At 40.9% G+C, this 12,176-nt stretch overlaps 1 protein-coding gene across 1 annotated transcript; it reads left to right on the plus strand.

Annotated features, from left to right (window-relative positions):
- Window positions 1-9,336: 9,336 nt before the first annotated feature.
- On the plus strand, window positions 9,337-10,074 carry LOC138897320 (uncharacterized). Its single transcript, XM_070183284.1, has 2 exons — window positions 9,337-9,804; window positions 9,946-10,074. Exons 1-2 carry the CDS (start codon window positions 9,337-9,339, stop codon window positions 10,072-10,074), a joined length of 597 nt encoding a protein of 198 aa, XP_070039385.1.
- Window positions 10,075-12,176: the final 2,102 nt, after the last annotated feature.

Below are 12,176 nucleotides of genomic sequence, written 5' to 3' on the forward strand. Positions count from 1 at the left end.
TGCCATTCCCCGAAGAATGGAACATGAAGCGTAAGTGTAATTATGTTGTTATCTCTTATTATTTGCCTCTTCGTTTCTTTCTCGCTGGTATCCCTTTTTTGCGATGCAGCGGTTCTTTGGATGCCCGGTGCAGTTCCTGACCTTAAGAGCTGGGTACGGGACCTGGCTTCTACCTCTACATACGCCGAACGTTCGTGGCGTGATTTGGCAAAGGGCCGATGGGAGGCCAGAAATCATGGTAAGTTTCTTTTTCATGTCTTTGATAATTCAAACGAAATGTCTTCCATATACTTAACCAATTTTCTTGTATGTAGGCCTGGGCAGAGATGCGGTTTTGAGGCCCCTGTCTGGCGAGGAAGAAGCTTCGGCCCCGGTTTCTAAACCGGCGAAGGACAATAAGAGAAACATGGCCTCTACTTCCGAAGATCCAAAACCGAAGACGAGGTCGGCCCGTAAGCCAATGAAGAATACCATCCTTTTGACAGAAGAATCAGTTTGGTGTCTAAGGGATGAAGACGAGGAAGAAGAAGAAGAAGATGACGGGTCCGTACTGGTGGCCCGAGTGAAGAAAACTATCGATGCCCCACAGGCAGCTAAATCGATGGTGGTTTATAAGGCTCCGCCTCGAACTGAGGGTATATCGGAGAAAGATTCAGGCAAAGTCCCCGAGTCGTTGGAGACCGAGGATGCCTCCCTCTGAAGTCAACAGATGATGGATATGTCTGAAGGGGCCATCCCTGAATCTCTTCGAACCGAAGAGAACGCCCCAAGTGACTCACTTGGGGCAGTAGTAATCGAAGACTCACCCACTTTCCCTGCTTTTTACGAAGGGGCGATTCGGGAAGCCCAAGTTTTGGGGGCCCTTGAGGTAAACGGGTCTCATGAGAGAGAGGACCATTTTCGTGATCTATTTACCGGTGTCGAGGATGTTTCCGGCACTAGTGATGCATCAGCTCTTTTCCACGGAGTGCAGCATGCTTTGAATCGGGTAAGACTTAACTTACTTCATTTGTATTATCTTCATGTTTGTTTCTAACTTCATTTCTTCTTTCTTCGTAGGCCGCAGCGGTTGATCGAGAAGCATGTTCTCGGTCTCGAGCCGAGCTGCGTCGATACGAGGCCGAACTCTAACGGGTCACAGAAGAGAGGAACACCCTTAATCTCCTCTTAGGGCAAAGGGGAGAGGAAATCAAGGACCTCCGAGTTGAGTTGGCCAAGTCTCACCAAGATCAGATCGAGCAGGTAATGATAATATTAAAAACCTATGGGCTCGATACTGGAACAGTGGCTAATATTTAGGTCTCACAGCTGCAGCAAAAGCTTTAGATGATTGGAAAGCTCCGTGAGGAGGTCAATGTGATAAAGGCAGAGTCCTTGGAGTAGAAAGAAAGTATGGACCGCCTTGCTGTAGAGAAAGAGGCTGCTCGAGCCCAATTATCATCGGCCGAAGGTCAACTTCAAGGTCTGAAGAAGAAAAGCTCATTTCAAGCAAGAAAAATAGAGGAGCTCGATTCTGATATTATTGACCGATTTGGGCGAGGCTCGGTTGACTTTTGAACTTGCCAAGGCCTAAAAAGCAAAGGCCGATGCAGATGCATTTGTGGCCGTTTATCGGGCCGATGCTGAAGCCACTCAGGTACACGTGAGAGAGGCAGCTGAGACCACTCAAACTCGAGCACATTGGATTGCTGAACTCGCCAAATGCCAATCTCGAAGGGAAACCCTCGAGGAGATCTATGCTTGAGGCTTCGATCTTACTGAAGATATAAAAAAGGCTAAATAGCTTGAAGCCATTGCTGGAGCCTTGGCCTTCGATGATGATGATAACGATGATGATGATGGTAGCAAGAGCGGGTCTGAGAGTGGGGAGGAGACCGGTGGAGAAGAGACTGCCCCCGGAGATAATTAGGGTTTTTTCCCATTTTGATCTTTCGTGTAGGGTCCTGATTGGACGTTGTAAATATTATCATTATATAAAGGCCTTTTCCTTTCCCAACTTGTCTCTGTTTTATTTTCTGCCTTGTGAAGATTTTGTTTCATTCGTGCCTTATGAAAATGTTCATAAGTTTGAGGCTTTAGGAAATTTTGATCGAACTCGGACTTTTGTAGTCTTTATAACTGAGTGAGTGCTTGCTTGAACTCGAAGTACGAGTGGACCTTAGGCTTTATAGTCGAGTGAGTGATTGCTTGAACTCAAAGTAAAGTAGTCGTCGAGTGGGTGATTGCTCTAACTTGAAGTATTTATACTTATAGGCTTTATGGTCGAGTGAGTGATTTGCTCGAACTCAAAGTAATGTAGCCCTTAGGCCTTATGTTCGAGTGAGTGATTGCTCGAACTCAAAGTAAAGTAGCCCATAGGCTTAATAGTTGAGTGAGTGATTTTTCAAACTCGAAGTATTGTAGCCCGTAGGCTTTATAGTCGAGTGAGTGATTTGCTCGAACTCAAAGCAAGGCAGCCCTTAGGCCTTATAGTCGAGTGAGTGATTTCTCGAACTCGAAGTAATGTAGCCCTTACATTTTATGGTCGAGTGAGTGATTTGCTCGAACTTGAAGTAATGTAGCCCTTGGGCCTTATTTTCGAGTGAATTATTTGCTCGAACTCGAAGTAATGTAGCCTGTAGGCTTCATGGTCGAGTGAGTGATTTACTTGAACTAGAAGTAAGATAGCCCTTAGGCTTTATAGTCGAGTGAGTGATTTCCTCGAACTCAAAGTAAGGTAGCCCTTAGGCTTTATAGGGTAAGTTTTTCAAAACTTCTTCGGTCGTGGTCGGCCCTTAAGCCTGTTTCAAACGTGAGGTAGAACAAACTTTTCAAAATATGAGATATCGGTAAAGAAGAAGTTTCTCTTTATAAGTCATTATACATGTGCTCGTATTTTGCGCCAGGGTTCGAGCAAAACTATGTGGGCATGGTTCGTTTTGACCATTTGGCCCTTACACGTTTCCCTATCGAGACCCTGTTTAAAATTTGATATGAAGTAACTTTCTTATATCGAACTTGATTTATTCGATGGTAATGCCCCCCAGTATTCGAGGTTGATTGTAAAGAGGCGTCAGATACTGTTGAATTGTACTAAGTTAGCATGATCAATGGTTGCCTCATTAAAAACCTTACCGAAAAACCCATTTGGGACAAAAACCGGTCTAAGGGAAAAAGAGTGCAACGCGTGCTTTCAGACCTAAGGCTTCGGTTTGAATAATCCATCTCTGGTCCTGGTCGTACTTCTGCAATGGTTAGTTTCAAAATATAAACGAGCATATGAGGGTCGTACCTTAGCAGTAGTATCATTTTAGGTGCGCCACATTCCAATTGCTTTGTAGTTGTTCACTGTTTATGATACTAAGCTTGTAGGATCCTTTACCGACGATTTTGAGTACCTTATATGGTCCTTCCCAGTTCGGACCCAGTTTTCCTTCATTTGGATTTCGCGTGTTGATAGTGACTTTCCTTAGCACTAAGTCCCAGATTTTAAAATGGCGAAGATTGGTTCTCCGATTATAGTATCTTTCGATCTGCTATTTTTGGGCGGCCAATCGGACAAGAGCGACTTCTCGTTTTTCATCCAATAATTCGAGGCTAGTATTCTTAGCCTCGTGATTTGACTCTTCTTTTGTATGTCAAAGCCTGGCACTGGGTTCCCCAACTTCGACTGGAATTAAGGCTTCAGAGCCATATACTAAGGAGAACGGGGTTGTCCCCGTACTGGACTTTGATGTTGTTCGATATGCCTAAAGGACTTCGGGTAGAATTTCTATCCATTTTCCCTTAGTGTCGTTCAACCTTTTCTTTAGGTTTTGAATGATAGTCTTGTTCGTCGACTCGGTATGTACGTTCCCACTAGGGTAATATAGTGTTGATAATATCCTTTTTATTTTGTGATCTTCAAGGAATTTCGTCACTTTGCTGCCGATAAATTATTTTCCATTGTCACACACTATTTCGGCGGGTATCCCAAATCGACATATGATGTGATCCCAAATAAAGTCTATAACCTCTTTATCTCTCACTTTCTCGAACGCCTGTGCTTCAACCTATTTAAAGAAATAGCCAGTCATAAATAAAATGAACTTAGCTTTACCTGGGGCCGATGGCAGAGGGCCGACGATATCCATCCCCCATTTTATGAATGGCCATGGGGATAGGACTGAATGAAGTTTTTCTCTGGGCTAATGGATCATTGGTGCAAACCTTTTACATTTATCACATTTTCGAACAAACTCCTTAATGTCTTTTTCTATGCTATTCCAGTAGTATCCTGCTCTAATGATTTTGTGAATAAGTGATTCTGCGCTGGAGTGGTTCCCACAAGTGCCTTCATGGACCTCTCGTAAAACATAATCGGTGTCTCCTGGTCCTAAACATACTGCCAATGGTCCATTGAATGTCCTTCTGTATAATGTTCCATCTTCAGCCAATGTGAATCAAGCAACTTTGGATTGTAGGGCCCTCGACTCTTTAGGGTCCGATAGAAGCTTTTCGTTCTTCAAGTATTCAATATACTTATTCCTCCAATCCTAGGTTAAGTTTATAGAATTTATCTCGGCATGACCCTCCTCGATTACGGATCCCAAGATTTGAACAACAGTCCCCGAGCCGATCTCATCTTCCTCGACCGATGACCCCAAATTTGCGAGTGCATCGGCCTCACTGTTTTGTTCTCAAGGCACATGCTGTAAAGTCCATTCCTTGAAACGGTGCAAAGTTACCTGTAGTTTGTCCAAATACTTTTGCATTCTATCCTCTCGAACTTCGAAGGTTTTATTTACTTGGTTCACCACTAGTAAAGAGTCACACTTGGCTTCAATGACTTCTGCTCCCAAGCTTTTAGCTAGCTCGAGACCTGCAATCATGGCCTCGTACTCGGCCTCATTATTAGTCAACCTAGAGGTTTTGATAGATTGCCTAATAGTATTACCCGTGGGCGGTTTCTAAATGATGCCTAGCCCGGACCCCTTCACATTCAAAGCACCATCTGTGAAGAGGGTCCAAACCCTCGATGATGTACTCGATTTTAACAAGAGTTCTTTTTCAACTTCGGGTATGAGGGTTGGCGTGAAATCGGTCACGAAGTCTGCTAAAATTTGAGACTTGATGGCCGTACGGGGTTGATATTCGATATTGTACCCACTGAGTTCTACAACCCATTTGGCCAATCGACCCTATAGTTCGGGCTTATGCAAAACATTACGAAGTGGGTAAGTGGTTAATACGCCTATGGGGTGACATTGAAAGTATGGTCTTAACTTTCTAGAGGCATTTATTAGTGCAAGTGCCAATTTACCTAAGTATGGATATCTAGTTTATGCTTCTCCTAAGGTTCGACTTACATAATAAACGAAAAATTGCGTACCTTTCTCTTCTAGAACTAGGACACCACTTACTGCGATTTCTGATACTGCCAAGTACAAGTAAAGTTTCTCATCTGCCTTCAGAGTGTGAAGCAATGGTGGGCTCGATAGGTATCGCTTCAATTCTTCTAATGCCTGTTGGCATTCCGGGGTCCAGGTGAAATCGTTCTTCTTTTTGAGTAGAGAGAAAAATATGTGGCTTTGATCCGACGACCTCGAAATAAATCAGCCTAAGGCAGCTATCCGTCCAGTTAGCTTCTACATGAATTTTACACTGTCCACGATGGTGATGTCTTTGATGGCCTTGATTTTATCGGGGTTGATCTCGATCCCCCAATTCGATACCATGAAGTCAAGGAACTTGCCTGAACCGACCCCGAAAGCACATTTCTCGGAGTTGAGCTTCATGTTGTATTTCCTTAAAATCTCGAACGTCTCCTACAAATGAGTCAAATGGTCCTCTGCGCGCAAGGACTTAACTAGCATGTCATCAATATAAACTTCCATTGACTTACCTATTTGTTCTTCGAACATTTTATTTACTAGGCGTTGGTAAGTTGCTCCTGCATTTTTTATCCCGACGGGCATTACATTATAACAATATGTTCCAGACTTTGTGATAAATGAAGTCTTTTCTCGGTCCTCTGGGTTCATTTGGATTTGATTGTACCCGGAATAGGCATCGAGAAAATTAAGGATCTCGTGGCCAGCCCTTGCATCAATCATGCGATCGATGTTAGGTAGTGGAAAAGAATCTTTGGGGCACGCCTTGTTCAAATCCTTATAATCTACACACATTCTAAGTTTGTTCCCCTTTTTAGGGACTACAACTACATTGGCTAACCATTCAGGATATTTCACCTCCCAAATCAAGCCTATTTTGAGAAGTTTAGTTACCTCGTCCTTTATGAATGTGTGCTTTACCTCGGAGTGGGGTCTTCTTTTTTGCTTCACCGGTTTGAACCTAGGGTCCAAGCTTAGCCGATGTGATGTTATCGACGGTGGGATCCCTGTCATGTCTAAATGGGACCAAGAAAAATAATCTATGTTATCAATAAGAAATTGAATAAGCTTTTTTCTGAGTTCGGGGGTCAATCCCTTTCCCATGAAATGAGGGTAAATCTAGAATTTTTCTCTCAAAGAGCGGCCTGCTACAGTGTTTGGAACAGTATCGTGAATAGTAACATAACGCTACTATTCATCGTGGAAAATTGGCGATTTAAGATTTAATAGTAATGCTACAGTGTCGTGAACAGTAACTTCGACACTGTTTATGTACAAATTTGGCATGAACAATTTCTAAGAAACAAACACGAGGCGATTTTCACCACTACAACTTCCATGACCAATTTGGTCGGCGGCCAGCCACCTTTACCGGTTGGTCAGCCTTCTCCCTCCATCGCCCCAACAATCCCAGCCTTTAGATTACTCAAAAATTCTCAAACCAGCAACTTTGAACTCTGCTACACAAGAACGAGCAAATACTGTCGAACCAATTCCATTGCGTCGAGCCAATATTCTTAATGGACAACCTATCGTTAGGTTTACTGAAGCGGAGGTCGCGCGAATGAATATTATTGAAGGTTTGCAATATGCAGTAGTTTGCAAATTTTCATACGGATGGCCTGAGCTTAATGAACTACGTCGAATTGTCCCCATTCAATGTGGAATTAAAGGCGAGTGTAACATTGGATACCTTCGCGACAGGCATGTTTTAATAAGATTGACATTATGGCAAGACTTTATTGATTTTACGTCGAAAAGTGTTTATTATGTCAAGGACAAAGCGGGATATGAATATCAATTGAGAACTTTGATTTATGATCACAAATTCAATGTTGGAGAAGAAACACCAAAGGTAATGGCATGGATTTCTTTTCCTAACTTGTTGCCAACATTTTTTGTCAAAGAGTATTTATTCTCACTGGCCTCAGCAGTTGGAAAACCACTTTATCTCGACATGGCAACAGTTAATAAAACTAGGCCTAGTTGTGCGTGTGTGAATGTGTTAGTTGATCTTTTAGCCGACCTACCTAAGAAGGTGCGTATGGATATTGAGAATGAATCAACAGGAGAAGTGAGAACTGAATGGGTGAATATTAAGTATGATATTTTGCCCAAGTATTGTAAGGAGTGAAAATTACAGGGACACATTATGATGGAATGCTGGAGGCTTCATCCAGAATTAATGGAGAATAAATCTACCGAGCAACAGGCTGGTAATGAGGCTGGGAAACAAGTTGAGCATGCTACTGTTTCAGCAAATTTGAATCAACAGGGACCTTTAATGATTTTGTCGAGTGGAAAGGTTATAGGTAATATGGCTGGTAAGGGTAAGGAACAATGGAAAGAGGTTAGGGATAATCGTGCTAAGAAGGTTATGAGAATGTAGTGCAAGCAACTACTGGAAAGAATTAGTTCCAGTCAATCAAGGTGAAAGGCAACAGGTGCAAGTAGGAAATAAATTTGCACTATTGGAAGTTCAAGAAGTTACGAATGACGCTGTGAATGTGGTGCAAAAACAGACTCAAGCCAATGATGGTGTGGCTCAAAAGACTGTGCAGGATAAACAATTAGCAATCATTGATGAAGTGCAGGAAGTTAGTCAGCTGGATAAGGCTTCTCTTATTAATGGAGGAAATCAAGTAAATGAGGGTGCAACCTCTAGTCCAAACAGGATAAGGAATGAAGAAGTTAGAAATATTAAATCAACAGCTGAATGGGTATAGAGAACATTTGCAGGTAATGTTGTAGGTACTAACACTTCATGTCAAGATATCTTATCCCAAGATACTAGAGTAGAAGGATAATTGGCAAAAAATTCAGAAAAAGTGAATGTTGATGCTGCTTTGACAAGGAATGATGATTTTGAGAGCAATGAGAGAATTCAGTGGTCTGGAGGAAGGCTTTGGGCTAATCAAATTGAAGAAGATCCAGATGAAGGGGTAATTCCAGATGGAATGCAAGCTGAGAGGGATTCTGATATTGAAATAGAAGAAGAACAAAGTGTAAATGGAGATGCAATTATTACCAAGAACAATGAGGAGGAGAACTTAAGCAATGATGATGGCGCACAAAATATTAATGAAAATACCAAGGATATCCAAGTATATGCAGGAGATCCTAATGTACCTACTGTTAATCCTAAAGATACTAATGTGAATATGGGTAATCCAAATGGAACTGGGAAGATTATTTCAGTTCATGGGGATGTTAGGGAAAGTACAGCTTCAGGGAACAAACAATTGGCTAATGTTCAAACAGAAGCTGGGATTAGGAGTATCGTTCCATTGGAAAATACTCTGATAAAGCAATAAAAGAAACCTGGGGATCAAGCTTTGATTCCTAAACAAAAGAAGTCCAATAACCAGGCAGCAGTAGTTGTTGTTGATCATGGTGCAGAGGAGCATATAGAAAGAACATGCAATGATTTTGATGAAGAATCAATAGTCCAGATGTTTTGTAATGTTGCCAGACAAGGAGATCTTTCTCCAAGACACATGGAGAAGGCCAAATCATCAACTAAAGGAAGGAAGAAGATACCAAAGGACACCCCTAGTCTTCTATCAACTGGGGTTCAAATTAGAAGAACACTGACTAAATCCAACAATCAATAATGGATGCAATTATATGGAATGTAAGATCAGTAAAGATGATGCAAGCGTTTGAGAGGCTCATCACAATGCATATGAGGCACCACTTTGAATTTATAGGAATTCTAGAACCAATGCAACAAGCTAGAAAAATGAAAAGATACAAAAGGAGGATTGGTTTGGCTACAACAGTGGTGAATGTTTTCAACAAAATTTGGGCTGTCATCGATGAAGTATATGAGGTTAAATTTTCATATAACATGGTACAACAATTAACACTGAGGTTATTTCACACAAAAACACATGTGGAACTCATGCTCACATTAGTTTATGCAAAATGTGATGCGATTAAAAGAATAGAACTGTGGGACTCTTTGTATGTTATGGTTTGAGATATGACAGTTCCATGGATTGTGGGGGGAGATTTTAATGTCATATGGGATGAAGAAGAAACTTTTGGAGGCCTACCAGTTTCATTAAATGAAGTCGATGATCTTAGGCATTGCATCAATACGTGTAACTTAACAGATCTTGGCTTTAAAGGCAGCATCTTTATATGGTGGAATGGCAGGGCAGAAGAGGATTTTATTTTCAAGGGGCTCGATCGATGTCTTGCTAATATGGAATTACAACAGATATTCCCAGGGTTGGAAGTCACTCATTTATCTAAGATAGGTTCAGATCACTGTCCTATGCTTTTGAAGTGTGATATTGAAGCTAATCCAATTAAGAAACCTTTTAGGTTTCTCAACTTCTGGGTAAAAAATGAGACTTTTAAGTCTGTGGTGAAAGCTAATTGGCATGTAGACTTCATGACAGATCCATTCATTTTATTCAACTATAAATTAAAGAAACTGAAGAAGGTACTGTCTATTTGGAGTAAAGCAACCTATAGGGATATATTTCAAAGGATTGCAAGCTAGGAGAAGGTTGTTATGGTTCATGAAAGGTAATTTGAAGCAAGGCCAACTCAACAGAATAGGGGAAGGTTGCAATTGGTGTAGGCACAACTCATTAGATATCTTGCAATTGAGGAAGAATTTTGGAAGCAAAAATCTGGGATGGCATGGTTCAAAGAGGGTAACAGAAACACTAAGTTCTTTTATGCTCAAGTGAATGGTCGAAGAAAATGATTGTAGCTTAAGAGGATACAAAACAACATGGGAAACTGGATAGATGAGGAAGATCAAATAGCAGAAGAAGCTGTCAACTTTTTTAAGGATCAATTCTGTGAAACTGAGGTTCCCACTGAATTTGGCATCATTGACCATGTGCCTTGGTTGATAGATGGAGAGCAGAATGCAAAGTTAATCAGTATGCCTATAAGAGAAGAAATTAAGCATGTTGTTTTAGGCCTTAATGGGGAATCTGCAGGTGGTCCAGATGGTTTTATAGATGCATTTTACCATTCATACTGGGACATCATTGGAGGGGATATATTTTATATGGTTACTGCATTCTTCCGTGGTAGGCAACTTCCAAAATGTGTTACACATACCAATCTGGTACTCTTACCAAAGAAAAAGGAGATAGTAAGTTTTTCTGATATGGGGCCTATAAGTTTAAGTAACTTCGTCAATAAAATATTCTCAAGAGTAATTCACGACAGGTTGGTGGAGTTACTTCCTAACTTGATCTCTGAAGAACAAGCAGGGTTTGTGAAAGGGAGAAGTATTGTCGAAAATGTGTTATTAACTCAAGAAATAATCACAGATATCAGCTTAAGAACAAGAGCTGGACCAAATGTAGTGATTAAACTTGATATGACGAAAGCATATGATAGACTTCATGGTTATTCTTGACTAAGATCTTGAGGAAACTGGGATTTTGTGAAAGATTCATTGGATTGATTTATGATATTGTGGGTAATAACTGGTATTTTGTGCTCGTAAATGGACAACCTCATGGATTCTTCAAATCTTCAAGGGGGTAAAACAAGGAGATCCTCTCTCACCCACACTGTTTATTTTAGTTGCAGAGGCAATGTCAAGGGTTTTGAATGCCTTGCATTTGAATCTATATTTTTGTCGATTTGGTCTGCCAAAGTGGAGTCCAAAAATTAATCATTTAGCATACGCAGACGACACAATCATTTTCTCTTCTTTTGATGCTACATCCCTGCAGTTGGTGATGGAGGTCCTGTATGCATATGAAGTTGCATTTGGGTAGAAGGTAAACAAAGTCAAATCAACTGTGTATATGCACCATTCTACTAATGTGGAAGTGGTTAGGAAGGTCGAGAGGATCACTGGCATTATGAGGCAAGAATTCCCTTTTACATACCATGGATGTCCAATATTTTATTCAAGAAGAAAAATGGATTATTATCAAGGACTAATCACTAAGGTTCTTGATAAGTTACAGTCATGGAAAGGCAAACTACTCTCGATAGGTGGCAGGGCAGTTTTGATCGCGCATGTACTTTAGAGTATGCCAATACACCTATTGTCTGTTGTGAGCCCTCCAGGTTATGTAATAAACAAACTTCATAAGTTATTTGCTCAATTCATTTGGAGTAGCTCTATTGGAGGCAGCATTAGGCATTGGTCATCATGGAATGCTCTTTGTATGCCATGTGAGGAAAGTGGAATAGGCTTTAGATCGTTGCATGATGTAACTAAAGCACTTTTCTGCAAGTTGTGGAGGAATTTTCGAACAAAACCAAGCCTTTGGAGTTCATTTATGAGCCAGAAGTATTACAAAAAACTTAATGCAATAATTGTTCCATGGAGGAAAGGATCACATATTTGGAGGAAGATATTAGAATGTAGAGACATCATAGAGCACCAGATTAAATGGCATCCAAAAATGGGATCCTCCCTCTTTTGGTTTGATAATTGGACAGGATTAGGTGCTTTGTACTTTCTTGTTCCACCTGAGTTTGGGATAGATGAATCCATTCATAATGTTTATGATATTTTGGAAGATGGTGATTGGAATATAAATAGACTGATGGAGTTTTTACCTGAAGAGTATGCAATTCATATTGTGGAGCAAATTAGACCTCCAGTTAAGGAGGATGTCATTGATGTACCTTATTGGATGCTAGAAGCTCGTGGCCAATTTTCTGTCAAATCAGCTTGGGAGTATGTTCGAAGGAGGGATGAACCTAAAGTAGCTTACAAAATGATTTGGGTAAAAGGATTGCCATTTAAAATAGCATTCTTTATGTGGAAGGTGTGGAAAGCTAAGCTACCTCTTGATGATTTTTTATGAAGGATGGGATATTGCATGC

This window comes from Nicotiana tomentosiformis, chromosome 8, assembly GCF_000390325.3.
Source record: "Nicotiana tomentosiformis chromosome 8, ASM39032v3, whole genome shotgun sequence".
NCBI classification, from domain to species: domain Eukaryota; kingdom Viridiplantae; phylum Streptophyta; class Magnoliopsida; order Solanales; family Solanaceae; genus Nicotiana; species Nicotiana tomentosiformis.

Coding starts and splice junctions, on each gene's coding strand:
- LOC138897320 (XM_070183284.1), top strand. CDS start 9,337: ATGACAGTTCCATGGATTGTGGGGGGAGATTTTAATGTCATATGGGAT. Junction 9,805..9,945: donor AATTAAAGAAACTGAAGAAG/GTACTGTCTATT, acceptor CAATTGGTGTAG/GCACAACTCATTAGATATCT.